This window comes from Lepidochelys olivacea (assembly GCF_965140295.1).
Source record: "Lepidochelys olivacea isolate rLepOli2 genome assembly, chromosome: 2".
Lineage (NCBI taxonomy): Eukaryota > Metazoa > Chordata > Testudines > Cheloniidae > Lepidochelys > Lepidochelys olivacea.
Window position 1 is genome coordinate 102756068 of NC_140412.1, and position 26745 is coordinate 102782812.

At 44.1% G+C, this 26745-nt stretch overlaps 1 protein-coding gene across 3 annotated transcripts in view; it reads left to right on the forward strand.

Moving 5' to 3' along the window:
* ZNF236 (zinc finger protein 236) overlaps positions 1 to 26745 on the forward strand; it is a 179106-nt gene that overhangs the window by 15006 nt on the left and 137355 nt on the right. For all 3 annotated transcript variants that reach the window (XM_084619762.1, XM_084619763.1, XM_084619764.1), the window contains exons 2-5: positions 8613 to 8755; positions 9568 to 9732; positions 13502 to 13680; positions 20435 to 20559. In XM_084619762.1, coding sequence (XP_084475888.1) covers positions 8613 to 8755; positions 9568 to 9732; positions 13502 to 13680; positions 20435 to 20559 — 612 coding nt within the window. The remainder of the gene's footprint in view (positions 1 to 8612; positions 8756 to 9567; positions 9733 to 13501; positions 13681 to 20434; positions 20560 to 26745) is intronic.

Genomic DNA, 26745 nt, shown 5'->3' on the forward strand with positions numbered 1-26745 from the left:
GCTTTGCTGTAGCTCCTCCCCAGAACTGTTCATTTGTTCAGTGTTAGTACCTGTAGTTAGCTGTTTAGTTAGTCAGTGAGCCCGGCCCAGGGCATGCCCCGTGCCCTGGGGTTTAAGTCGTGTGGCTCTTGTAGGCGTTCTATGCCAAGAAGTGACTCAAACGCAGACTGTTCGGGAGAAACTCATATTAGTGAAAGATGCAAGATTTGCTAGTCGTTTAAGCCTCGGACCAAAAGAGAAAGGGACATTAGGCTCTGGGTCATCCTGATGGAGTTGGCGCTGACCCCGACTCCGGCATGCCGCTCCGAAGTGGTACCTGGCACTGTGGCGTTGGTACACGGCGACCCTCCAGTGCCATCGACAGTCGGCACTGCTCCCCGTCCACAGGGCACGCCAAGAGTGCTAGGAAGACTCCCTCTTTGCAGCGGCACTGAGGGAAGTCTGGGACAGAGGCTAGGCCCACGTCAGGCAGTCCTCGATCCCCACTGGGCCCCAGGCCTCCGACTCACATTGAGCGGAGTAGCCCAGCCCCTTCGGAACAGGCCTCTCTGGATGTCTGGATGCCATCCACGCCTGAAGCCCTCCAGGCGGCCTGGGATGTTATGTCCATGCCGGTGCCCAGAGCGCTGCCGATGTTGGCCCCACACTCCAGAGGCAAGCCGCTGCTGGGATCTCCACAGTCGCTTCTGGCCCGGTACCAGTTTCGATCGAGGGAACGTTCCTGACGCCCATTCACTGCCCAACCACCATTTGGGGCAGAGTCCGTGTGGATCGCCCTTGACGCTGACCAGACTGTCTGTCTGGGTTTCATCCAGCTGAGACTCTCAGCACCGCTCGTCCTCAAGGAGCGAATATCGACGGGACCGCGGCAGGCGTCACCAATGGTCCTCGTCTCGGAAGGGGTACTGCAGACGGTCATGGCACAGTTGTCGACGCCGTTCCCACGTGGACTCCTGCTCAAAGTCTCCACCAAGACATTGCGGCCCTGGGTGTCAATCACCGGCATCTCGGTTCATGGAGCAGTTGTTACCATTGGTACTGATCCTCCATGTTGAGATCGCAGTCCTGTGGCCGATGTAGATCCCAGCACTGCCTCTCCTCCCGGTCCAGAAACAGCAGCAGATCTTACGCCAGCCTGGCCTCCATTCTTAGCTGTCCTTCGATGGGGCAGGCCAGCCAACCCGAACAGCTGGCCCCGCCGGTTTCACAGCAGGCGCAGTGGCAGGGAGCATTGTGGCCAGCTCAATAGTACCAGTAGGCACCCTGGCCTCCAGCGCAGCCCCTGGTGGGAGCTTGCTCAGTGTCCAGAGCTTCGGAAGCGCTGTCAGCCTCCCTCTCCAGACCCCAGAGAAAGGAGTCGGTGGGATGTACATCCTCAGCACCGTTCCCGGAGTCTGAGCAGGTGGTGGACCCTCCGATGTCGGCCGATACCCAGAGCACTGCACTGTCTTCCTTGCTCCGCCTGGAGGAGGCGATTGAGGCATTGCCCCCCTCCGACCCGCAGGAGGACTTCAGGGCCCATCAAGAACTCTTAAAGAGGGAGGCAGCAAGCCTCCATCTCCAGGCAGAGGATATGGAAGAGCCTTTAGACTCCCCCGTTTAACGTGCTGTCCCAGCTGGCACTGGGTAGGGTGGTCTTGTCTCTCCATGAAGGGGTGGCTAAGATTTCAAATGCCCTGTGGCAAATACCGGCCTCGTTGGCCCCCATCTATAAGAAGGCGGAACACAAGTACTTTTTACCCACTAAGGGGCATGAGTACTTGTATACCCACCCGGCGCCCAACTCCCTGGTGGCCGAGTTAGTTAACCACAGAGAAAGGAAGGGTCAGCCAACCCTGCAAAGAACAAAGACTCTCGGAGTCTGGACTCTTGTGGAAGGAAAATGTATTAGTCTTTGAGCTTCCAGTTACGAGTGGCAAATCATCAAGCTCTCCTGGGCTGGTAAGAATTAAATCTGTGGGGCTCCCTAACCAATTTGAGGACTTCCTCCAGGAGCGTGATAGGAACGAGTTCAAGGCGCTAGTGGAGGAAGGGGCAGCGGCCACTTGGGCGTCCCTGTAGGCAGCCTCAGATGCTGCGGGCACGGCCGCACGATCCATGGCCTCCGTGATGTCCATGAGACGGGTGTCATGGCTCCTGCTCTCTGGGCTGTCCAGTGAGGTGCAGTCTTCCATGCAGGATCTCCCGTTTGATGGGAAAGCTCTGTTTTTGGTGGAAACAGATACAAGGTTGCATGGCATGAAAGACTCCCGCATGACCCTCCAAACTCTGGGCCCCTATGTCCCGGCTCCAGCAAAATCTAAGTTCAAGCCGCAGCAGACTCCCACCCAGACCGCCCTCCTGAAGTCTGAGGCTGCCCATAAGAAGCAGCAGGACTATAAGAGACACCCTCAGAGGCAGTCTCGGCCTGCCCCCAGCCTAGGTCCTCCAAGGACAAGCAGGCGGGGAAAAGGCGCTTTTGATGGGACGCTTGGGCTCACCCTGCCAGTTCTCATCAGGGATCCACCCCCAATAAAGCTCCCGTTCTCCAACCGGTTGTGTGCTTTCCTCCCGGAATAGTCACTGCTAACCTCAGACCGATGGGTCCTTAACACCATCTCTTGGGGTTACACCCTCCAGCCTACTTCCTCCCCACCCAACCACCCCCCATCCCTCTTGGGGGACCCCTCGCACGAAGCTCTGCTCAAGCAAGAGGGGGGCAGCTCCTAGGACTAGGAGCGATAGAGGTGGTGCCCGAAGAGTTACTGGGCAAGGGTTATTACTCCCATTATTTCCTTATCCCAATGGCCAAAGTTTCGCATGGTTTCTCTGGCCTCCATCATCCCCTCCCTGGATGCTGGGGACTGGTACTCTGCCCTCGATGTACAGGACGCATACTTCCACATCCACATATTCGAGGGGCGCAGACGCTTCCTTCCTTTCGTGGTGGGACAGAATCACTACCAATTCATGGTCCTCCCATTTGGTCTGTCCACTGCCACCAGGGTGTTTACAAAATGCATGTTGTGGTAGCAGCCTACCTCACACGGCGGGGGTCCAGATATTTCCCTATTTGAATGATTGGCTTGTCAAGGGCACCTCCCGGTTGCAGGTGAGGGATCATGTGCCGCTCCTCTTGTCCATGTGCACCACTGTGGGCCTGTTCGTAAACAATACCAAGTCCACGTTAGTCCCGGTCCAACTCATAGAGTTTATCGGGGCACTCCTGGATGCAGCGTTGGCCAGGGCCTCTCTTCCGCCAGACAGATTTGAGACCCTGACAGGTCTCATCGACTCGGTCACAAGGTTCCCAGTGACAACAGCCAGGGTTTGCTTGTAGCTCTTGGGTCACATGTCGGTTTGCACGTACGTGGTTCATCGTACCAGACTCAGGATGAGGCCCCTCCAGCTCTGGTAGGCCTCAAAGTTCTCCCAGGCCACAGACAGGATGGACAAGGTCCTCACCGTGCCGGACTCTGTGATCACCTCCATATGGTGGTGGCCTGCCCCAAACAACATGCTCCAAGGGGTCCTGTTCAGGAACAAGGTCCCGCTGTTGGAGCTGGTGTCCGATGCATCGGACCTGTGTTGGAGGGTCCAGGTGGGGAACTTTCAGACCCAAGGCCTGTGGTCGGCTCAAGACCTGACTCTACATATAGACATCAAGGAGCTCAGGGCGGTGCGGCTGGCGTGTATGGCCTTCCGCTCGCACCTGGAGGGCAAGGTAGTCAGGGTCCTAACGGACAACATGGCCTCTATGTTCTATATCAACAGGCAAGGTGGGGCCCGATCCTCTGCCCTCTGCCACGAAGCCCTCAGGCTTTGGGACTTCTGTATAGCCCACAACATCCACCTGAAGGCCTTCCACCTACCGGGCGCCCGGAACAAGAGGGTGGATTGCTTGAGCAGGGACTTTTCCTCACAACACGAGTGGTCCCTTCACCCAGAAGTGGCCCACCAGCTCTTCCAAAGATGGGGAACTCCCCAGGTGGACCTATTCGCTACTTGGCAGAACTGGTGATGCCCCTGCTTCTGCTCCGGGAGGGCCTGGGGAGGAGCACTATCTCCAATGCCTTTCTCCTGTCCTGGACAGGCCGGCTTCTCTACACCTTTGCCCCGTTCCCTCTAATCAGCAGGGTCCTGGAGAAGATAAACACGGACAAGGCTGGGTCATCCTGATTGCCCTGGTGTGGCCCAGGCAGCATTGGTACGGGACCCTCACGGACCTCGTGGTAGCTCCGCCGTGGCCGTGGCTGCTCTGCCCGGACCTGCTCTCTGAGACCAGGGCCGCCTCCTTCATCCCAAACTAGCGGCTCTTCACCTCACGGCGTGGCTGCTCAGTGATTAGGTGGAGAGGAAAGAACGTGTCAGAACAGGTTCAGTGCATTCTCCTCAAAAGTAGATGGCCCTCCGCTCACCACGCTTATTTGGCGAAGTGGTCCTGGTTTTCTAGGTGGGTGGCGGACCAGTGTGTCTCCCCTGTGGCCGCCCCAATCCATCTTATTCTTGATTAACTCCTCCACCTGAGGGCCCAGGGCCTGGCGCCCTCATCAGTCAAGGTGCACCTGGCAGCCATATTGGCCTTCCATCCGCCAGTGCAAGGGCACATGTAATTTTCCCATGCTATGACTGGCTGGCTCCTTAAGGGTTTGGACCATATTTTTCCATATTCTAGACCCCCAGTCCTACAGTGGGACCTAAACCTGGTGTTGGCTCGTCTCACGGAGCCCCCGTTTGAACCGCTGGCCACGTGCTTCTGATCTCACCTCTCGTGGAAGGTGGCCTTCCTGGTTGCAATCACGTCGGCCAGGTGAGTCTTGGAGCTCAGGGCCCTGACCTCCGAGCCGCTGTACACGGCCTTTCATAAGGGCAAGGTCCAGCTTCACCCACACCCCGCGTTCCTCCCAAAGGTGGTCTCCGCCTACCATGTAGTAGATGATTTTTCTACCGGTCCTCTGCCCCAAGCCTCACGCGTCCAGTGAGGAGCGCTGTCTCTACACAATGTGCAGCGGGCTCTGGCTTTCTACCTCGAGCAGACCAAGCTGTTCAGAAAGTCCTCGCAACTGTTCGCCGCCTCGGTTGAGCACGCGAGGCGCCAGCCGATTTCCACTCAGCGGCTATCCAATTGGATCACTTCGTGCATCCATTCCTGTTATGAGCTGGTGGGTGTCTCCCCGCCACCCATTGAGAGGGCACACTCGGCTTGGACACAGGCCTTGTTGGCTGCCTTCATGGCCCAGGTCCCCATGCAGGACATTTGTGGGGCTGCCACGTGGTCTTTGGGTCACACGTTCACCTCGCACTATGTGATCATCCCCCAAACCAGGGATGATGCCGGGTTCGGCAGGGCTGTCCTCCGTCCTGGGAACTTGTGAAATCCTTCCTACCTCCAACAGATATAGCTTGGAATCACCTATTATGGAATACACATGAGCAATCACTCGAAGAAGAAAAGACAGTTACCTTTTCCGTAACTGGTGTTCTTCGAGATGTGTTGCTCGTGTCTGTTCCACACCCCGTTCTCCTTCCCCTCTGTCGGAGTTGTCTGGCAAAAAGGAACTGAGGGTGGGGGGAGCACGCAGCTCCCCTTATACCGCGCTAGGCACTTATACCGCGTCACTCCAGGGGTCGCGGTGGGCACTCCCCCTCTACGGGTACTGCTAGGGGAAAAACTTCCAGCACCAGTGCACATGGCGAACACGCACACCTATTGTGGAATAGACATGAGCAACACATCTTGAAGAACACCAGTTATGGAAAAGGTAACTGTCTTTTATCAAGGGGCATTATGGAATCCTAGTCATTCTAAGTTTTTAAGAACAGGTTAGACAAACACTTGTCAAAGATGGTCTAGGTTTACTTGGTCCTTCCTTTCTCAGTGCTGGGAGCTGTACTAGATGACGTCTCAAGATCCTTTCCAGCCCTAAATATCTATGATTGTATTATAGAACTTCAGCTTTGTCAAAATGTAAAGGAAGAGTAAATTAACTAGCATTCATATCCTTTCAGTCAGTTAGAACCTCTAACTAGTCCAAACTGCTTAATAGTGGAATTGGACTAGCGAGAGAATATTACACTTTGAATCTTCGATAGCAGCTGCCGAGTCCTCTTCTGATTGAAATTCTTAGTGTTGATTACCATCTGGAAATGGTGGGAGAGGAAGTTGGAGAGCAGAGTGGCCCAGAAGCTGCTGCAGTTAACTGCTGATAGACAGGAGGGCAAGAATAGCTTGTGGGTAGATGGTTGCGTATTTGGGTGGGATGTATGTGCATGTAATTGAACATATTTGTGGATTTAGTGGGTGGGTGAGAGAGGAAGACAAAGTAGGGAGATAAATACAAATATGTGACTGGTCCTTGGGGATCATGTGCTTTCAAGGGGTGGGAGAAGTATGAAGAGACTGCTGACTGTTACTTATTATTGCTTTGTGAGAATGAAAAAAATTAAAAACAGAATTTTACCTACAAAAAATCTTGTTAGGATAATATTTGGCTTCATTATTGTTTCTGGTTCTAACAGCACTTTGAATCCTCATATTGAATTCTGAAAGTAATTTTAGTACATTTCTATATAGATAACTATATAATGATATATGTATGCATAAAACACTGCTGAATTTTAAAAAATGACTTTGCACAATTTGGCTCTCTTACTCTTCTTTTCTCTCCCCTCTCATCAATGTATCTAACTAGAATTTACAAGGACTGGTTGACTAGTGACTGATCTTCTTTGTATGCCACTTGAGTAAGTGTGCTATCCCAAGTACAATAAGATAAAAGTCCCTTGTAACTGGAGCTGTGCTGCTAGGTTTTCTAAGAATTTTGACCACTTCAGGGAGGGAAAGAGTTCTTGTTACTGGTAATGTTCACAAGCTACAGAGAATTTCTACAGCACTGGATGAATCAGTAGGTGAAAGTATGCAAAAGGTTTAAATTTATAGAGGCTAGATATTTGTCATATCTAGACAGACTCTTTTCCTCCTAATTATAACACAATTATGTGAAGCAGAAATTAATCAGAAGGCTTTTGTTTTCCACTCTTCCTATTACTCTGCATATATAAATAATTTGTTTAGTGCTTATCTTCAGTGCTTCAGCACCATTCTGATGTGGCAAAGCAAGTGCAAAGACATGAGTCCTCATTTTTCTTCTGGAGATGGTTATGTCTGAGCTGCTTCTGATTTGTCATTGGATTGTATTCACAGTCAAGGTCTTACTGCTGAAAAACCCTGTCCCATAGACTTTTACCGTGGCCTCCCTCAACTGCAACCTTTTCAGAGGATTGTGACTGCTGTGAGGGGAGAGTGGGAGCCATGACTTCATCCCTCATCCCATGCTTTTGTAACTAGTATTAGCAATTTTTTCTCCATTTCTTTGTCATCACTGACACACTTTGTTCTGTTTTGATAGGAAGAGAAGTGGTATATTTACAAAACTCTGGTCCTGAAGAACATGTGCTCTGATAGTACATCATGAGTCAATTTAGAGTTCAGGATGTTGTTTGTAAATAAAACTTTGAAGGATCTTAAACCAGGTGCTTTTTAAAAATCTGCTGCTAAGTTTTTCCATTGAATTTTTCAAAAACAAGCCAGATAACATTTATAGTCATATAATGTCTTCCAAAATTTAAATATTTAAATTTCCTTAGAGCCGAGATTTCCATTTTCTGGATAGTTTGGTAAAACAATTTTGAAGAACAGCTTACATACAAAGCAAGATTCAATAATACTCCAACCATTTTCTGCAACAAGATATGCAAACCTCAAACTATATTTCAGGGTTTATATCACCTTATGAGTTTTCACAGCAGGAAAGGGGAACAGGGTCTTAATTGGATTGGCCTATAAAAAATGTTACTTCTCTTTTGAATGTAAGTGCAAGAACACTCTGATGGATTGATGTCTCTCAACCATCTTGAACAATCAGTATTGACTACACAGCTCTCAAGATGTGACTGGTGAAATGGAGAGATTGCAGGGACCAAAGGTGGGGGAGAGAAGAGGTGCCTGCATATATATTTTTTATTTTTATTTTTTAAAATTCAGTAGTATTGTAATCGTGTCTGAGGGTTTTACATTTGTGGTTTTTGTTTTTATTGATGCTTGTTTACAGAGAGTGAAGGTTCATTGTACAGCCACCTACGTGGACTTTTACAAATGGCATTGTACATTCGGGACTATTAACTATACTGTCTTAAATGGTTACCCACAACTTTTTTTTTTTCCCCCCCTTTGGAAGTAAACATGTTCACTATAACATAGAGATTGGAAGGGAATTTTTTTCATTTTACAGCTTTATGCTATTCTTTTTCTCTGTCCCCTGTTTCTGTGGGCTTTTTATACAGAAGCAAGAAGGGAGAGAGAATCAATTTTAAAAATAAAGGGAAAAGTATGTCCATAAAGCTACAAATTAATAGGGAGATAAAAAGTTTGGAATGGTGATTAATTTCTGGGTCATCTGAAGCAGGAACATTTTCCTTCCTGTTCCTGAGATCTTGCAAATCCGGTTCAAATTTTTTTAAAGTTTCCATGGGTCTTTGCCACTTCAGACCACACTTGTGGGTTTTTTTTTTAAACCTAATTTAAAAATTGAAAATAAAACTTTGTACAAAAGTGTTTAATGCGTATTTTGCAGATGGTGTTCTGACACTGAATACAGAGAACAGTAATTGTTCCTACCAAGTACCAAGCTTCCATAAGTGTGAGATCTGTTTGCTATCCTTTTCAAAAGTGACACAGTTCCAGCGCCACATGAGGGATCATGAACGAAATGACAAGGTATGTATTTCAGTAAATCTAGATAAAAATCTAAAAAATATTAATACATCAAAAGTTAAATCCAGCATTTTAATAGATGAGGTTGAAGACGCATTTAACTGTGTTCAGTAATGGTGCTGACAGCCAAACTTTGCAGTTTGGTTGGACAAAATTTCTTTTTTACTTCTGCCTCATCACATGTGCAGTCTGTAAGGAATGAGGGAAACCTTGCATTGGATAGCATTTCAGCTATGATCTTATCCCCAGTTGAAGCAGTTTTTGCTTAGGTATCCACAGATAATCCATTGTCTCTGCAAAGTATTTAGATGGGCTAAGGAAACTGGTAAAAAGATACCTTTTAATCAGGATTTTTGATAGTAAATGAAAAATGATTGCAAACAAAATTGTAGAGTAGCACAGTAAACCTTGGAATAAGCAAGACAGTAATTCTCTTAAATGCTCTCTGCTTTTCTGGTCAGATGATTGGTTGAGCACAGAGGAGGAGTTCGGGATTATTATTTACATTTTAGACAGAGATTTAATTTTTGTCTCCACTCTTCTCTCTTGCCAGTTTCTCCTGCCCCCCCCCCAACCCCCCCCAAAAAAATCATATGGAATTATGAAAAATTGGGGAGTCAGAATTTCTGTTGACCTGGAACCATGAGGAGAGAAAATAATCAGGAGGATTCTCTTGTGTCATTATTGTAGATAGGTTCTTGAATTGCCTGTTTTTGTTTTAATTATTATGTGGATTTTTTTAGTGTATATTATAGTCTATATCTGTGAGAAGATTAGACCTAATATATTTATCTTTATCTTGTTTCCCCAAACAGCCTCATCGGTGCGACCAGTGTCCAATGTCATTTAATGTTGAGTTCAACCTGACACTTCACAAATGTACTCACAATGGGGAAGATCCTACATGTCCTGTGTGCAACAAGAAATTCTCCAGAGTGGCTAGTCTCAAAGCTCATATTATGCTACATGAGAAAGAAGAGGTAATTCTTAACCTCATTTTTAATTTTTGAAACAGAGAATGTGATATGAATGTTACTTAATTTCTTGAGTGTATGTGCTTTTGCGCAGAAGGGTGAGTAAATGAGGCAGAGCTATAAAGTTAATAATGGAGAACATAAACAATTTAATAATATTAGCTAAAAATGGACATACCCCTCTATTCTGATCTGCTGATACAAATGAATCCCTGCATTTTTGGCAAATAGGTTACTGAGAGTCAAGGGCAGTAACAAGAAAATAAATATTTACCTTTTGTAAATTCAAGTAAAAATTATTTAAAAGCATCAAATAAGAATGAGTTTAATCCTGCTTTCAGATAACATGAAAGTGTTTTCAATGAGAATGTAATAACATTTCAAGATTCATATCTGTTTAATCTTCTATGCTATTTATATCATCTAGTTTCAAAAATTTGATGTTGAAGAAACCTAAATTTTCTTTGTTTCAAATTTCAGAAATATCTCGTCTCACCTGTGGAACTCAGTCCCTTAGCAGTGCAGTGTTTGGAACCTTCTAGAATAGCAGTGCCCATTGGGTCTGCATGCATCTTCCCTAGTGGATACGTTTTCCCTAGAGATAGCTTCATAGCGATCTAGAGGCTCATTTTGTAAAATCTGCCGGAGGAGGTTGGATTCTATCACTTACGTACTTGAACTAAAATTTAGGAACTAGAAAAAGATGTGCTATCCACAGAGAATGTAAGATCTTCTCTGCACAGTTATGGTTAATTCTGCTTTGTTCTAGCCTTGTCCTGTGCTCCGTTCGTAGTCTTGGCACCAATTTAGCCAGTTGTGGACTTTCTGAAATGTCAGATTCTTCTTCAAGTAGTGTCCCTGTGGGTGTTCCACTGTAGGTGCGATAGCCCACCTGTGCCTGAGATCAGAGATCTTCGGTAGCAGTGCCCATTGGGCCGCACATGCACTTCTCCCCGTCTTGTGCTCTGAGCGGCATCTATATAGCGCTGTGCCGTCCAACCTCCCTTAGTTCCTTCTCAACTGCTTTTTGGTCTGGGGTGGAATCCCAAGCAGAGCTCTTCATACATTCTTATCCTTTAGTAATGGTAATGTTTCCGTTATAATTTTGTAGATATTAGCCATTTCCTTTATTTTTGTTTCTCCTGGTGGGGAAAAAGAATTCCGTTACTCTTTGGTCCCTGATATTCTTTAGCTTAGTAGGTTTCCTTTTTTATGCCCTTCCCAAATGGGAAGTTCTCCCTTCTCGGGGTTATGCCCGCATCCCTGGGTTCAAGAGGTGCCTTTCCTGTCGTAAGGCTATTCCCATGAGCAATGGTCACTTGCAGTGCATATGCTGTCTTGGTGAGGGACACGTCTCACATACCCACTGCCTCAGATTTTAGGTTTGGTCCAGAAATAAGTAAATGTTATGGACCCAATGAGTCTTTGAAGCCAAGGGAAATAGCATAGCTGATACTTCACGTAATAAACTTCTGTTCTTTCAGAGTTAGTTCCAGCAGAGTCTGCTCCAATGCTGGTTTTGTGTGTTGATTCATGTCTCTCAACTATGAGGGCTCTTCTGATGTTTCAGTAGAGCAAAAAATCTCCATCATCTTTCATGCCTCTGGGTTCTCCTAGACATGGATTATCCCTAGAGTCAATTAAAACTCATCATGCAAGAAAGACTTTAAACATTTACTAGATGCCTATTAGCCAGGGTAGAGGAGGGTGTTGTGAGCCCCCAGTCACAAATGAATTTATCCGCTCAGTACCCCTGTGTATTTTGATGTCTTTTATATAATGGGAACTAATGCATAGGAATAACGAGTGATTTGCCCAGTCTTTACCCAGGAAGACTGGCAGAGCCATAATTGAACTTGGTGTGCCTACCAGTGCAGTGTTTTAATCACAACACCATTCTTCCTCTCATCCTGGAATCTCTCTGCACCGTCAGTCGTTATAAATTTATTTCCATTAGTGGTATGTGACTCCCTCACCCATGTACAACCACCTTCCTGTGGCATGGATCTAGTACAGTGCTTATCAAGCTTATGGAATCACTGGTTAAACCTTTATTAGTCTCTGAAGACTGCATTTTTAATTAATACAGTATTGACCCGAAAATTTATTGTGAATCAGATTTTGATGGTTGATGCTCAGTGTGTTCTATAAGGAATATTGTAGCATATTGAACCAAGATTATATGACAGACTTTTGCCCCCTACACATATGCTCTTGAAGCTCACCTTATGATTAGGGGTCTATTTAAATCATGGAGAAATCACACATTTTGGTTGGTCACGGCATAAATAGCAAATGTTGCGGGTAGTGTTCATATCATGCCACCCTTACTCCTGGGCTGCTGCTGGTGGCACTGCCTTCAGAGCTGGATGTCGGGACAGGAGCTGGCACTCTCTGAAGGCAGTGCAGAAGTAAGAGTGGTAATACTGCAATCCGCCTACAATAAGTTTGTGTGACCCCCTTTTGTGTCAGGATCCCCAGTTTGAGAAATAGGGTAAAACTACACAAAAGACCAGATATCACGGAGAGACCAGATTTCATGCCTGTGAATTTGGTAGTGCCCTATTTATGATCAAATACAGTGCTGAAAAAATGCAATTTAACCATATGCATTTTGAACTCTTCACTTGTTCTGTGTCAAATAATATAGTTCTATTGTTATTACTTTTCACATTTTCTTTTAGCAGTTTAAAAATGGCACTACTTTTTTGATTCCCCAGCCACACAAAGTAATCCTGTTTCTTCCCCCATATCGTACAAATGCCCCTGGTCTGACATTCAGGATGGGCAATATTCAGTTCTGTGCCAGGGCAGATTTAATGTCCAATATCTCATGTCTCATCGGGGGTAAAAGTTGGCACTTTGTACTATTAGAATGTCAAATGATCCCTCCCCCTTTTCCAGTGGCATAAGCTTTTGTTCAGAGATGGGTGACAAAACTAATTAGAGGTTTGGAAAAACTTTCACATAAAGAGTGACTAAGGAGATTGAAACTCTTTTAGTTTAGTGGAGATAAGTAGGTACAGTGACAGTTGTTCAGAATAGTGAATGGTATAGAAAAGATAGAGCAGGGACTTCTGTCTGCCCTTTCTCATAACTCAAGAACAAGAAGACTTCCAGTGAAATTGAAAGGCACCAACTTCAATTCTTTTTACAGAATGCACAATTAATCTGTGTATCTTGTTGATACAAGACATGGTGGAGGCCAAGAGCATCCAAAGGTATTGGACACTTATGTAGATAATAAGAATATCCAGAGTTATTATTAAAGCTTTAAAAAAAATTCCACGTGTCTTGGAAGGTTTTTAAACTCTTATATTTCAGGGCATGAGCAATCGTCTCTTTATGTGTATGTCTACATAGCAATTAAAAACACCTGCGGCTGGCCTGGGTCAGCTGACTTGGGCTGCAAGTCTGAAAAATTGTGATGTAGACATTTGGGCACGGACTAGAACCTGACCTCTGGAATACCCCACAAGATGGGAGGATGCCAGAGCTTGGGCTCTACCCCAAGCCCGAACATCTGCATCATAATTTTACAGTCCTGAAGCCTAAGCCCCATGAGCCAAATTAACTGACCTGAGCCAGCTGCTGGTGTTTAATTGCTGTGTTCCATACCCTGAGGGTCCAAGGAGGAAAGCCCACTTTTTCAGAACTAAGCAAAAGTTAGATCTGGTGTAGCTTCTGAATAGGTTTTTAAAAAATCACTCTGTTTATGGTAATATTTTGAGTGTTTCATGATCTAGAGAATCAAGTTCTCTGTTATCTTTTTCAGAATCTTATTTGTTCAGAGTGTGGAGATGAGTTTACTTTGCAGACCCAGCTGTCCATGCATATGGAAGAACATCGTCAGGAATTGGCTGGAAGCAGGACTCACAGCTGCAAGTCCTGTAAGAAGGAATTTGAGACTTCCTCACAGCTTAAGGAGCACATGAAAACTCACTACAAAATAAGGTGTGAATCCTTGGATAAGTTACGCATATTCATATAATAAGGGATGCTCCTTTGCAGCAGCAGAATATAGAGAAGCCTGAAAAGAATTTACACAGTATTGACTGTTACAGGCAGTGGGAATTGTCCAGCAGCAGCACCCTTGTGAGGGTTCTCCATCCCCCTTCAAGACCAAGCACTTTAAATTCATGCACATCAGCTGTAAGTGTCTTACTGAGAAAGTGGCAGTGCTGTAGGACTTCATGCTGCTGAGTGTGCTCAAGTAAAACTTCTGTGGATTTAGCTTGAAATTTTGCTTGAATGTGGATTTAACAAATCAGTCCCTTGTTTGGGATTATATTTCATATTGCTGACTATCTGAGGCTGTAGTTTGGCTCTTTTTAAGTGCATACAGGTAACTTCTGTTGTGTTTGTGAGAGAGTTCACTAGCCTTATGTAAATATTGACTTTAAAAGCCAAAGGAAGAGCATTAAAAAAAAAGACATAATTAACATCAAGTTCTGTGAGATAATTTATTGAGTAAGTTTAGAAATGTAAATGGAACTGAAATCATTTTTTTTTTAATTTTTAATTCCTCATTGGAGTAGGCCGTGATTCTTTTTCTTTAATATTTATGGACTTATTAATATAAACTGTAGTTCCAGTTGACATGCATCTGTAAAGTATGTGTTTAGAGTTCCTGATGTATAGTGCTGTGTCTTTGACTAGTGTTCCTGTGGGTGCTCCACTTGAGGTGTGCATGTGCCCCGTGCACCTTTGATCTGAAATTTTTGGCAGCAGTGACTGTTTGGTATATGCCCTACCTGTCCTCATGTGGAACACCAGAGCCAGCATTCCCTGCTTCCGTTCATTCCTCTTCAGCAGTCTGCATTGCAGGAGGAAACATTTGAGTAGCAACAAAGAAGGGTTGATGAGGAGGCCACTCTTCAGACAAATATTTCATCATCCTCTCTGGTTAAAGTGGTTATGTTCCACCCATCTATTGGGGATGACTTCTAGGAGTTGGTGAAGAGAATGGTGGACTCTCTCCCAATTCTATTAGAAAAAGTCCCAGAGACCCAGTATAAATTGTTGGAAATTTTACACCCTCATCTTCTGTGAATGAGCTGCTATTGGAGCCTGTCAAAATGGCTTGGCAAGCCATTGCTGCTCCCCCGCCATCCCCAAAGTTAAGAGGCTAGTTTTAAAAAAAAAAAAAAAAAAAAAAAGGGTTTTCCCCAGTCAGGGGCTTGGAGTTTTTATTTTCTCATCCTGCTCCCAACCCCCTAGTGATGGATACAGTCAACAAGTGGAACGGGCAGCACCATTTAAAAGCAACCCTCTTGACAAGAACCAAAAATGTTTAGATTTATTTGGTAACAAGACGTACTTGTCTGCATCCTGCAGTTTAGACTTGTGAACTATAATCACATCAACTAAACCAAATTTAATTTTTATCGAGCGCTTCCCACAAGAACACAGGGAGCAATTTCATGCCATCATTGTGGAGGAAAAGCTCCTGTTGGGGAGGACTTTACAGGCTTACCTCAACACTGCTGGCACAGTAGCTTGATCCATGTCCACTACTGCAGTCATGCACAATGTATTCTTCAGTCTTCCCTCATGAGGTCTAAAACACCGTAATGGACGTCCTCTTCTGTGGAGTGAAATTATTCATCTGCAGATGAATCCCTACATTCCTTTAAGGACTGTAGAGTGACTCTTTGCTCGATGGGTACGTATACGTCTGCAGACAAAAGGAGGTTCAGTAGGTCTGTGTCTCTAATAGCTCAGAGGTTCTGTCCATCTTAGTTTTCCACTTCCCACAGAGGACTTGAGCCACAGAAGAGGAAACTGAGACTACCCAAAGGGAAACCCTTCTCCACTACAGCCCTGTTGATGCAGCAGGTGTCATCTGTGAAGCGTTCCTTTTGATGCCTTGGTTGAGGGTCACAGCATGATGGGGAATCTGAAGCAGAGTTATCCTGTTGAACTTATCCTCCCACCTCTTGGGGATCATTTCTGCAGTTAGTTGGAGCAGATTGCCCCTGACAGATTGGAAGTCATAACATTAGGCTGTTCCATCTCTTTTTCAGGGACAAATCTTATGAGTCTCCCCTGAGACAGGAGGTTCTGTTTTCTTCTCTGCTTAGGAGCCATGGAACCAGTTCCCACTCGATACAAAGGAGAAGGTGATTTTATTCCAAATATTTCCTTGTTCCCAAAAGGAAAGGCTAATGGAGACCAATTTTTAGATCTCAGGATGCTGAATACTTTTCACAAGATTCAGAAGTTCATGATTGAGACGCTTGTGGCTATCATCCCATCACTACATCCCGGGGACTGTTTCGAGACATTCAGGCTTTAGTACGTGTATTTTCCTGTTGCGATATGGCCTTCTCACAAGACTTTTCTATGCTTTCTAGTGGACCAGGACCACTATCAATATTGTGTCTTCCCTTAGGGCTATCTACCACCCTGAGGATGTTCATGAAAGTTACAACAATAGTAACTGCATAGCTTTTTCAGTGGGGAGAAACCGTTTTTCGCTATCTTTACAATTGGCTCCTAAAGGGGCCTTATTACACGGAAGTTCAAACTGCAGTAAACAAAGCCACGTCTCTACTCAAAAGGCTTGGTCTTCAGCATTGCAAAGTTCTCCCTTGTACTTGTCTTGGACAAGAGAGAGTTTATAGGCACCACTCTTGATACTGTAACATCCAGGGCCTGTCTACCAAGGGACAGGTTCTTCACCCTGACACAAGTTGCACAAGTTCAATTAAGTCCTGAGGTCTTGGCCAGATCCTGGCTCCAGGTCCTTGGGCACATGGCAATGTGCACCTTCGTCATATATGCCCACTTTTATACCTGCACTGCTTCCAAGCCTGGCTCTGGTCAATCTACACCCCAAACAGGGACAGGTTGAACAAGTTAGTCTCCTTTGACTGTGGATGAATCTGAACAAGGTGTGTTTTAGGGGTTCCTTTCAACTATCCCCTTCCCACTATTAAAATAGTTGCTGACACATCCCTCCTCGGATGGGAGCTCACCTACAGGATCATAGTGTACAGGGCAGGTGGACCATTTGAGTCCACTCTTCAGATCGACATCTTGGAACTTATGGCAGTAAGGTGTGTCTGTCAGTACTTCCTTTCATTCACATAATAACAGACCACAGGACCAGTGTGTGCTGCATAAACTGGAGGGAGGGGAAGGGAAAGATCTCCTTCCCTCTGCACAGAGGACATGAAGTTATGGAACTGGCGCATAGCTCAATGTATCCTTCTTTCATCAGTCTCTCTAGGTGATCTTCAAAACACCATAGCTGATGACCTCAGCAGACACTTTGCACAGGATCAGCAGTGGGAACTCAACAAGTCCATACTCAGACTTCTGTTTCTCACCTGGAATTTTCTGACACTAGATCACTTTGCCATCACCATCAAGTGGAGACGTACAAACTTGTGCTTGTTCTCTGGGTGATGCCTCCTCTCATGATCCAAGAACCTTCTACGTGCCTTTCCTATAATGCTATTAATCCTCATGGTCCTGAAAAATGTCAGGCAAGACATAGCCCCACACATATTGATTGCATCAACCTGTCCAAGACACCTTCTCTGCTTCTTCTCTCAGCTGGCCATCAACTTACCATTGACCCTCCAGACTTCTCTTGCAGGACTCAGGTAGCATTCTTCACCCCAACCTCTAAGCTTGCCTGGGATCTGGAAGGATCGTAGAGATGGAGCTCTCCTGTTCAAAGCAGATGCAGAAGGTCCTGCTTAATGGATGAAAAGGAGTTCAGAAAAACTTAAGTTCAGCAGTGGAAAAGATTTTACCAATGGTGTACTCACCAACATCTGTTTCCCGATGATTAGCCTGTTTCGGAAGTTTTAGAATAACTTCTTATACTGAAGAAAAGAAGTGAGCTCCATTGAAGTCCATATGGCAGCCATCCACAAACTTCCTTTTGAACCAATGGCTACCGGTATGCTTTCCCACCTTTCCATGAAAACAGTCTGTTTAGTGGCCATTACTTCTGCTTGAAGAGTTAGTGTGTTAGGGTCTTTGACGGTTGACCCTCCTTACAATGTTTTCTTCAAAGATAAGTTGTCCTTCTGACCACATGCTGACCACATCCACAGTTCTTACCTAAGTCATTTCAGACTTGCATCTAAATCAGACAATTCATCTCCCTATATTTTGTTCTAAACCCTATCAGAGTAGGGAAAATGCTTCCCTCCATAAACTGGATGTTAAGAGGGCTCTGGCATACATTTGGACAGGATTAAACCCTTCTGAGACTCTCTCCAAGTTTATTTGTATCTTTATTGGTATTGTGGACTGAGCTAAAAGGAACTCCATTGTCTACCTGGAGACTTCCTAAATGGGTTTCTGCCTGTACCTTTTCTGCTGTGAAGCTGCTAATGTACCATGCCAACCTAGGGACATAGCCCATTCTACCAGATGTCCACCAGATAGGACTCCACATCTGTTGCCTTGCTAAAAGATGTCCCTATAGAGCAGTGATTCTCAAACTTCATTGCACCGCGACATCCTTCTGACAACTAAAATTACTACACAACCCCAGGAGGAGGGGACTGAAGCCTGAGTCCTGCCACCCCAGCCGGGGGGCCCAAGCCCATGGCCTTCAGCCCCAGGCGGGGGCCTGTAACCTGAGCCCCGCCACCAAGGGCTAAAGCTGAAGCCTGAGCCTTACTGTGCAGGGCTTTAGTCTTCAGGCTTCGGCCCTGGGTAGTGGGGCTTGGGCTTCGGTCCCAGGCCCCAGCAAGTCTAACACCAGCCCTGGTGACCCCATTAAAATGGGGTTGCAACCCACTTTGGAGTCCTGACCCACAGTTTGAAAACTCCTGCTATAGAGGAAATATGGTGAGCTGCTAATGTGTGTTTCGGTCTACACCTTCTCCTGACACTATGTGAATGCTTCACAAACAGATGCTGCCTTTGGTTCTGCAGTTCTTCGAACGGTTCTAGGTCAGGTTCTGGAGTAACCAGAGGGATGGTACTCGAAGAAGAGAGATTACTTAGCATGTAAATAACTGGTATTCTTTGAGATATGTGAACCTATGGATACAGGTGTAGTTTGACTTCTATATTTGGAATAGCAGCTCCAGTCAGGCCAATGGGGCCTGCGTATGGGGGAGCAAATGCTGTGCCTGCTTGAGGCTTGCAGTTTGGGAGGGCATCGCCTCCCCCAAACTTAACCCATGCCTGTGGATGCTCCTTTTTCTCTGCTCCGGAGTCTGATCTTTGTGGGATTTTTGTAGTAGAGAAGGAACTGAGTGGTGTTTGTCTGCCTCAGCCCTCTATACCTTTGGTACAGGGCACGAGGATAGCTAGAGTGCATGCACAGACTGAAGGGACATTGTTGCTGAAAATTTCTGGTCAAAGGTGCACGTGCACCCCAAGTGGAGCACCCATAGGACATCCATCTTGAAGAACTCCATTTACTGTACTGGGAAAATAACCCCTCCTTCTTGTAATGTGCACAAATTTTTAAAGACTAAGGGAAACAAAGACTGAAATGAATATGTAACTGTGATTTATTAGACTGTTACTAATTACAGATGGATAAAGAATCTAATACGTGGTTCCTGCAATGAAAAGACAGCATTTCCTTTCTATGTATTAGGATTATTTCTCTTTTCTGGAAAAAAAAAAAAACCTTTGAAAAGCTGTTCTTTTTCAGATTTTCAAGTTTGTAATGTGATTAAGTGAACACCAGTACGGGTAAAACTGAAGATGATTGATTGATTTTTTGTTGTTGTTGTTGTGAGTATGTAGGGCCTCTTCTTTTCCTGAATTCTTCAGTTTTTCTTCACCAGTCTGAAGGTCATGCTAAACCCCTCTTTAGTGTGTAACCATGTTCTAAAATTGTTCATTCAACTACTAGCTCATTATTGTCAATGGATATTCATGGATGTAGTAATGATGCATGAAATGGAACAGAATATAGCTTGCTTTTTCTTAGCTGTTCAGGTTCTGCTAGGCTAACGTGAGTAAAAAGTGGTAAAAAGTTATTTTTGTCACTAAAGTAAGCACGTTTCTTGAGTGAGAAGGTCCTACTTGCTCATACTTTCTTTTAGAATAGAAAGATACTGCAGTTGTTTTATCAATCTTGCAAAATTTACCTAGTCAGGAACTGAATTTGCTCATCTACCACTTATTACGATGATTGATGTTTTCAAAGTCATAGACATTTTATTCACTGTGAATTAATAGAAGCTTGCAAAACTGCTTCATTCCATCTTAGTCCCATTTATCACCTGATTAGAGAATACCAGATATTCAAATTTGTAAGGTTTAGATATGGACCTTCCTGACACCACCTTAGTTTAATTAAGGGTGTATTTGAAGCCTAATCCAGTGACAGAGGCTTTTTCTCTTCTTACTAAATTACCCAGCAAACAACTTTGTGATAGTGTCTTCCACCACACTTACCCAATTACACTAAGAAGGTCTTAAGATAGTTCATGAAGTGTCCATCACTGTCACTGGAGAAATAAATTCAAAATGATCAGTGACTGTTGGAGGCAGAAGGGTGAAAAAATAAAAAGTACTGGTACTGCAGCGGTTAATTAGTTCTGTAATGTTAACCATAAACTACAGCACATGCTGAACAGGGTCAATGAAGCTGCATTTCTGACCTACATTTACTGTAAATCCAGAAAAAGTAGATGTGATGAAAAATCATCTTTTTCAAATATTTAATCTGAGGATAAAAAGTCTTTATTTGTAACTACTTTGTGTATGTTTCCAGGGTATCCAATACTAGATCTTACAACCGAAACATTGACAGAAGTGGGTTTACATATTCGTGTCCACACTGTGGAAAGACATTCCAAAAACCAAGTCAGTTAACCCGACATGTTAGAATACATACAGGTAAGGAGGAGTGGGAGTTTCTTTCAAAAAAAAAAAAATAATTGAGATGGGTAAGCACTGTTTTCTCTTAGCTGGTTCTGGCAGTAGCATCAGTCTATTTGGTTACTTATCTTTGTACTAGATACTTATGTACTGCAGTTAGTGCATTATGTGCATAATTTTCTTTGTATTAAGCCAAGGAAAACTTTGTTCGGTGGTTTTTTTATACTCCTGGTGGTACAAATTTTCTATGATGTGATTGGAATAACAGAGACTTGGTGGGATAACTCACATGACTGCAATACTGTCATGGATGGATATAAACTGTTCAGGAAGGACAGGCAGGGCAGAAAAGGTGGGGGAGTTGCACTGTATGTAAGGGAGCAGTATGACTGCTCAGAGCTCAAATATGAAACTGCAGAAAAACCTGAGAGTCTCTGGATTAAGTTTAGAAGTGTGAGCAACAAGAGTGATGTCGTGGTGGGAGTCTGCTATAGACCACCGGACCAGGCGGATAAGGTGGACGAGGTTTTCTTCCGGTAATGAACAGAAGTTACTAGATCGCAGGCCCTGGTTCTCATGGGAGACTTCAATCACCCTGATATCTGCTGGGAGAGCAATGCAGCTGTGCACAGACAATCCAAGAAGTTTTTGGAAAGGGTAGGGGACAATTTCCTGGTGCAAGTGTTGGATCATATTAAAGAAGTTCTGTATTAAAATCACAAATGAGTTTGATTCCCCATAGTTTAAATTCCAGGGTATTACTAATTAACAGATCTCTTGGTTTTTGGTACTGTTTCTCTCCCTCTATGTGTGAAACTTGCAAGCTGTTAATTGCGTTAGTACATTCTAAGACAGAGTCTGTTCTCAAAGCAATTCTCCCAGAGAGAGACTCAAAGCAATACTCTGTAACAACAGAAACAGCACCCAGAGACTCCCCGCCCTTTTGTTGTATTAACAATTGTGATTAAAATAGAGATAGAGGATGTTTGTGGATGGATGCTTGGTGTGGATAATAACTGAATGATCAGGGAGGTGCCAGCCTAAGAATCCAGTGTCCATCGGCTGAAGAAGGCGTCAAGTGGAAATAACCAGAGGACCCCACCCGGAGGGCAGACTGGAATCCACCCAACAGCCTCAAGAATGAGAGAACCAAAGAACAAGATACATCTAGCAGCACGGAGCCATCAGGAATGTGCTATCTGCTGATTGATTCAGCAACAGCATGATGAAGCAGTTCCTATAGACTGGCATAGGAAGAAACTCCTATAAAAATGGACTCTAGAAAGTGAGAACTTTGGGGGGTCTGATTCTGCAAACCAACTTCCAGGAGCATCAGATGAGCATCTGACAAGGCCCTGCTCCCTCCTCATGTCCAGACCACCTGGCCAGTGGCTTGGCATGAGCAACTCTAAGGCTGGTAACTATGATAACAACCTTGCAGAACCTGTGTGTGTGTGTTTGTATGAATGAATGTGTGAATAAATATGAGATTGAATGGAATGTTATAGCTATAACTAACTGCTTACTATGATTCTTTCTGTATTCACAATAAATGTGATATTTTTCCTTTTCTCTTTAATAAGATCCTGCTGGTTTTTATTTTATTGGTACAACACAAGTGCTGGAGGAACCAACTAGGGGCAGAGCTCTTCTTGACCTGCTGCTCACAAACCAGGAAGAATTAGTAGGGGAAGCAAAAGTGGATGGGAATCTGGGAGGCAGTGACCATGAGATGGTCGAGTTCAGGATCCTGACACAGGGAAGAAAGGAGAGCAGCAGAATACGGACCCTGAACTTCAGAAAAGCAGACTTTGACTCCTTCAGGGAACTGACGGGCAGGATCCCCTGGGAGAATAACACGATGGGGAAAGGAGTCCAGGAGAGTTGGCTGTATTTTAAAGAATCCTTATTGAGGTTACAGGGACAAACCATCCCGATGTGTAGAAAGAATAGTAAATATGGCAGGCGACCAGCTTGGCTTAACAGTGAAATCCTTGCTGATCTTAAACACAAAAAAGAAGCTTACAAGAAGTGGAAGATTGGACAAATGACATGGGAAGAGTATAAAAATATTGCTTGGGCATGCAGGAGTGAAATCAGGAAGGCCAAATCACACCTGGAGTTGCAGCTAGCAAGAGATGTCCAGAGTAACAAGAAGGGTTTCTTCAGGTATGTTAGCAATAAGAAGAAAGTCAAGGAACGTGCGGGCCCCTTACTGAACGAGGGAGGCAACCTAGTGACAGAGGATGTGGAAAAAGCTAATGTACTCAATGCTTTTTTTGCCTCTGTCTTCACGAACAAGGTCAGCTCCCAGACTGCTGCACCGGGCAGCACAGTATGGGGAGGAGGTGACCAGCCCTCTGTGAAGAAAGAAGTGGTTCAGGACTATTTAGAAAAGCTGGACGAGTACAAGTCCATGGGGCCGGATGCGCTGCATCTGAGGGTGCTAAAGGAGTTGGCAGATGTGATTGCAGAGCCATTGGCCATTATCTTTGAAAACTCATGGCAATTGGGGGAGGTCCCAGATGACTAGAAAAAGGCTAATGTAGTGCCCATCTTTAAAAAAGGGAAGGAGGAGGATCCTGGGACCTACAGGCCAGTCAGCCTCACCTCAGTCCCTGGAAAAATCATGGAGCAGGTCCTCAAGGAATCAATTCTGAAGCACTTAGAGGAGAGGAAAGTGATCAGGAACAGTCAGCATGGATTCACCAAGGGCAAATCATGCCTGACTAATCTAATTGCCTTCTATGATGAGATAACTGGCTCTGTGGATGAGGGGAAAGCAGTGGACATGTTGTTTCTTGACTTTAGCAAAGCTTTTGACACTGTCTCCCACAGTATTTTTGCCAGTAAGTTAAAGAAGTATGGGCTGGATGAATGGACCATAAGGTGGATAGAAAGCTGGCTAGATTGTCGAGCTCAATGGGTAGTGATCAATGGCTCCATGTCTAGTTGGCAGCCGGTATCAAGTGGAGTGCCCCAAGGGTCGGTCCTGGGGCTGGTTTTGTTCAATATCTTCCTAAATGATCTGGAGGATCGTGTGGATTGTACCCTCAGCAAGTTTGCAGATGACACTAAACTGGGAGGAGAGGTAGATACGCTGGAGGGTAGGGATAGGATACAGATGGCCCTAGACAAACTGGAGGATTGGGCCAAAAGAAATCTGATGAGGTTCAACAAGGACAAGTGCAGAGTCCTGCACTTAGGATGGAAGAATCCCATGCACCGCTACAGATGAGGGACCGAATGGCTAGGCAGCAGTTTTGCAGAAAAGGACCTTAGGGTTGTAGTGGACGAGAAGCTGGATATGAGTCAACAGTGTGCCCTTGTTGCCAAGAAGGTCAATGGCATTTTGGGATGTATAAGTAGGGGGCATTGCCAGCAGATCGAGGGATGTGATCGTTCCCTTCTATTCAACATTGGTGAGGCCTCATCTGGAGTACTGTGTCCAGTTTTGGGCCCCACACTACAGGAAGGATGTGGAAAAATTGGAAAACGTCCAGCGGAGGGCAACAAAAATGATTAGGGGACTGGAACACATGACTTATGAGGAGAGGCTGAGGGAACTGGGATTGTTTAGTCTGCGGAAGAGAAGAATGAGGGGGGATTTGATAGCTGCTTTCAACTACCTGAAAGGGGGTTCCAAAGAGGATGGATCTAGACTGTTCTCAGTGGTAGCAGATGACAGAATGAGGAGTAATGGTCTCAAGTTGCAGTGGGGGAGGTTTAGGTTGGATATTAGGAAAAACTTTTTCACTAGGAGGGTGGTGAAGCACTGGAATGCGTTACCTAGGGAGGTAGTGGAATCTCCTTCCTTAAATATTTTTAAGGTTAGACTTGACAAAGCCCTGGCTGGGTTGATTTAGTTGGGGATTGGTCCTACTTTGAGCAGGGGGTTGGACTAGATGACCTCCTGAGGTCCCTTCCAACCCTAATATTCTATGATTCTGAATCTGGATTCTGCTATTCAAAGTGCTTTACAAAATTCATTTTCAGGGAATACCCATTTTTATACTCATGGAAGCAATTTCAGTATTCTCTAAAATCTGAATTGCTTAATAGTTCATCTAAATACTCTAAACAAGGCCCAAAATACTCCACAGAAAGCAGGATCTAAATTCTGTATCAGAATTTGTGCGTTCTCTTGATGTATGGTGAGGCAGACTGGAAATACTACAATAGCTGCATTGACTTTTTTTTTTTAAAGCGTGGAACATGAAAATGAATGATAGTACAGAGTTTTATTTTTATGTTAAGTCTATTTCTTTAAAGCGATCGCCATACTTTCAGTTTTTTCTTTCGATTGTTTCAGGTATAACTGCATTGTTGGAGGTGTTGGTGGAGAGATGAGTGGGAGGCACTTCAGAATTGCAGGATAGGCACATTAGCTCAATGTTTCTGCTAAAATTATCAACACTGAAATAAATAGATGTTTGCATTTACATTCTTTTATTTAGGTTTCAGACTTAACACATTGAGATGAATGGGGCAGTTAAAGCACTTTAGCTATCCTTGTAAGCCATCTGCCCGCTACACTATATTGTATGTTTTCAGGGATTTTATGGCTAAGGCCCTTAGTTTTCAGTTTAAACTGATTTTTTACAAGAAAAATCCCAGGTTTTTTTAAAAAAAAAATTTATTTCACCCTACTATTGTATCATTCAAATATATAAAAATAATTAATTTTATTATAAAAATACAATAAATTACATGAGATATGTATTATGATAATACATCAATCTGTGTGTATATGCAAAGCTGCCTGTTGAAATAAGTCTATGTATTAGTCTAGAAGATGCACACAATACACAGGCATGCGTGCAAGCTCTGGAGTGCGTGTGCATCTGAATGTACTGATGAATTTAATGCCCCCACGTACACATTTCAAACCACATTGAATTCCATTAAGCAAGGCATTAATCTGCTGAATACTTCCCCCCCGTCCTTCTGTCCACCAAAATAAATGCCGATATTGACCCAGAAAAATGTGTATCTTTTGCACCAATTTTCAGCTGTTTTTGTTGTTGTTGTAATAAAGACCGATAAATTCCTGGGAAAAATAAAATCAAAATAGAAAATGAAGGGCTCTATTTATGGCAAACATAGAGCTAGAAATATATACATTTCAGCATGGTACTGCAATGCATTGGGCTCTAAATGCAGTCATTAACAAAAATTGCAGAGATTAACTCTTCATACTCATGTAGATATCTTATTCCTAGTGATAAATACACAGCAGGAATAAATGAACTCTTTCTTCTAATTTCTAGGAGAGCACAGGTGAATCATTTTGGTAATATTCCTAACCAGTTCCCTCTTTACCAGTCTCCTTAATGTAACAGCCGTAGTACATGTGGAGAGCTTAGTCTACTGAAAAGGGGAACATGTGAATTATCCGTCAAACTTACTCCTAGAATTGTGGTGTTAGTTCACTTTTTAATAGGGATATATCTGTATTAGATTTTATATATTGAAGATCCAGAAAAGATACACAGTTGGTCACTCTTGCAACTGATTTTAAAAGTAGTCTCACAATTCATTATTGTACTTCCAAAGGTTAATTGAAAAGTTATTTTCCTGCTGAGTTCATTCTGTCTTGAATTTATTGTTCTACATACTTATATATTCTAATGTAAATTTAAGAAACTAGATTGTACTTCATGTAGAGAACAGGAGTCCTTAAATCCTTTAAACTTTTAGAAATTTGCAGTTCACTAGGAAGAATAAAAAGGGTGTATGTGTTGGTTGGAGGAATGGGGGAGAGAAGATATGATCTCAGTGAAATGACTGCACATGTAATGGGTTAGTCCCTAAATTCTAATCCGTTATAGCGTATCTGAATATGCAAGGTTAATTTAACTTTACTCAAACCACATTATTATTTAATAGATCAGTAGATAAATCAATAGATAACACAATGGGGCCCCAAACACTATTTAGGTGCTGTACAAATGTAATAAAAATAAAACAATTTTGTTGTCTTTTTATAATATGCGTTTTTTATAATTGTACAGCATCTCACCAGCGAGAGCCATAGTTACAACATTTGTTTCATAGTTAGCTGCTGTCTTCAAGCACTTTCAAAAAAAAAAAATTAGCCTGTAGGGCCAAAGAAGCATTTTCAGTATTTTCTAAAATCTGAATTGCTAGTTAGGGCATCTAATCAGTCTAAAAAAGGCCTCATATACTAGAAAGCAGCATCTA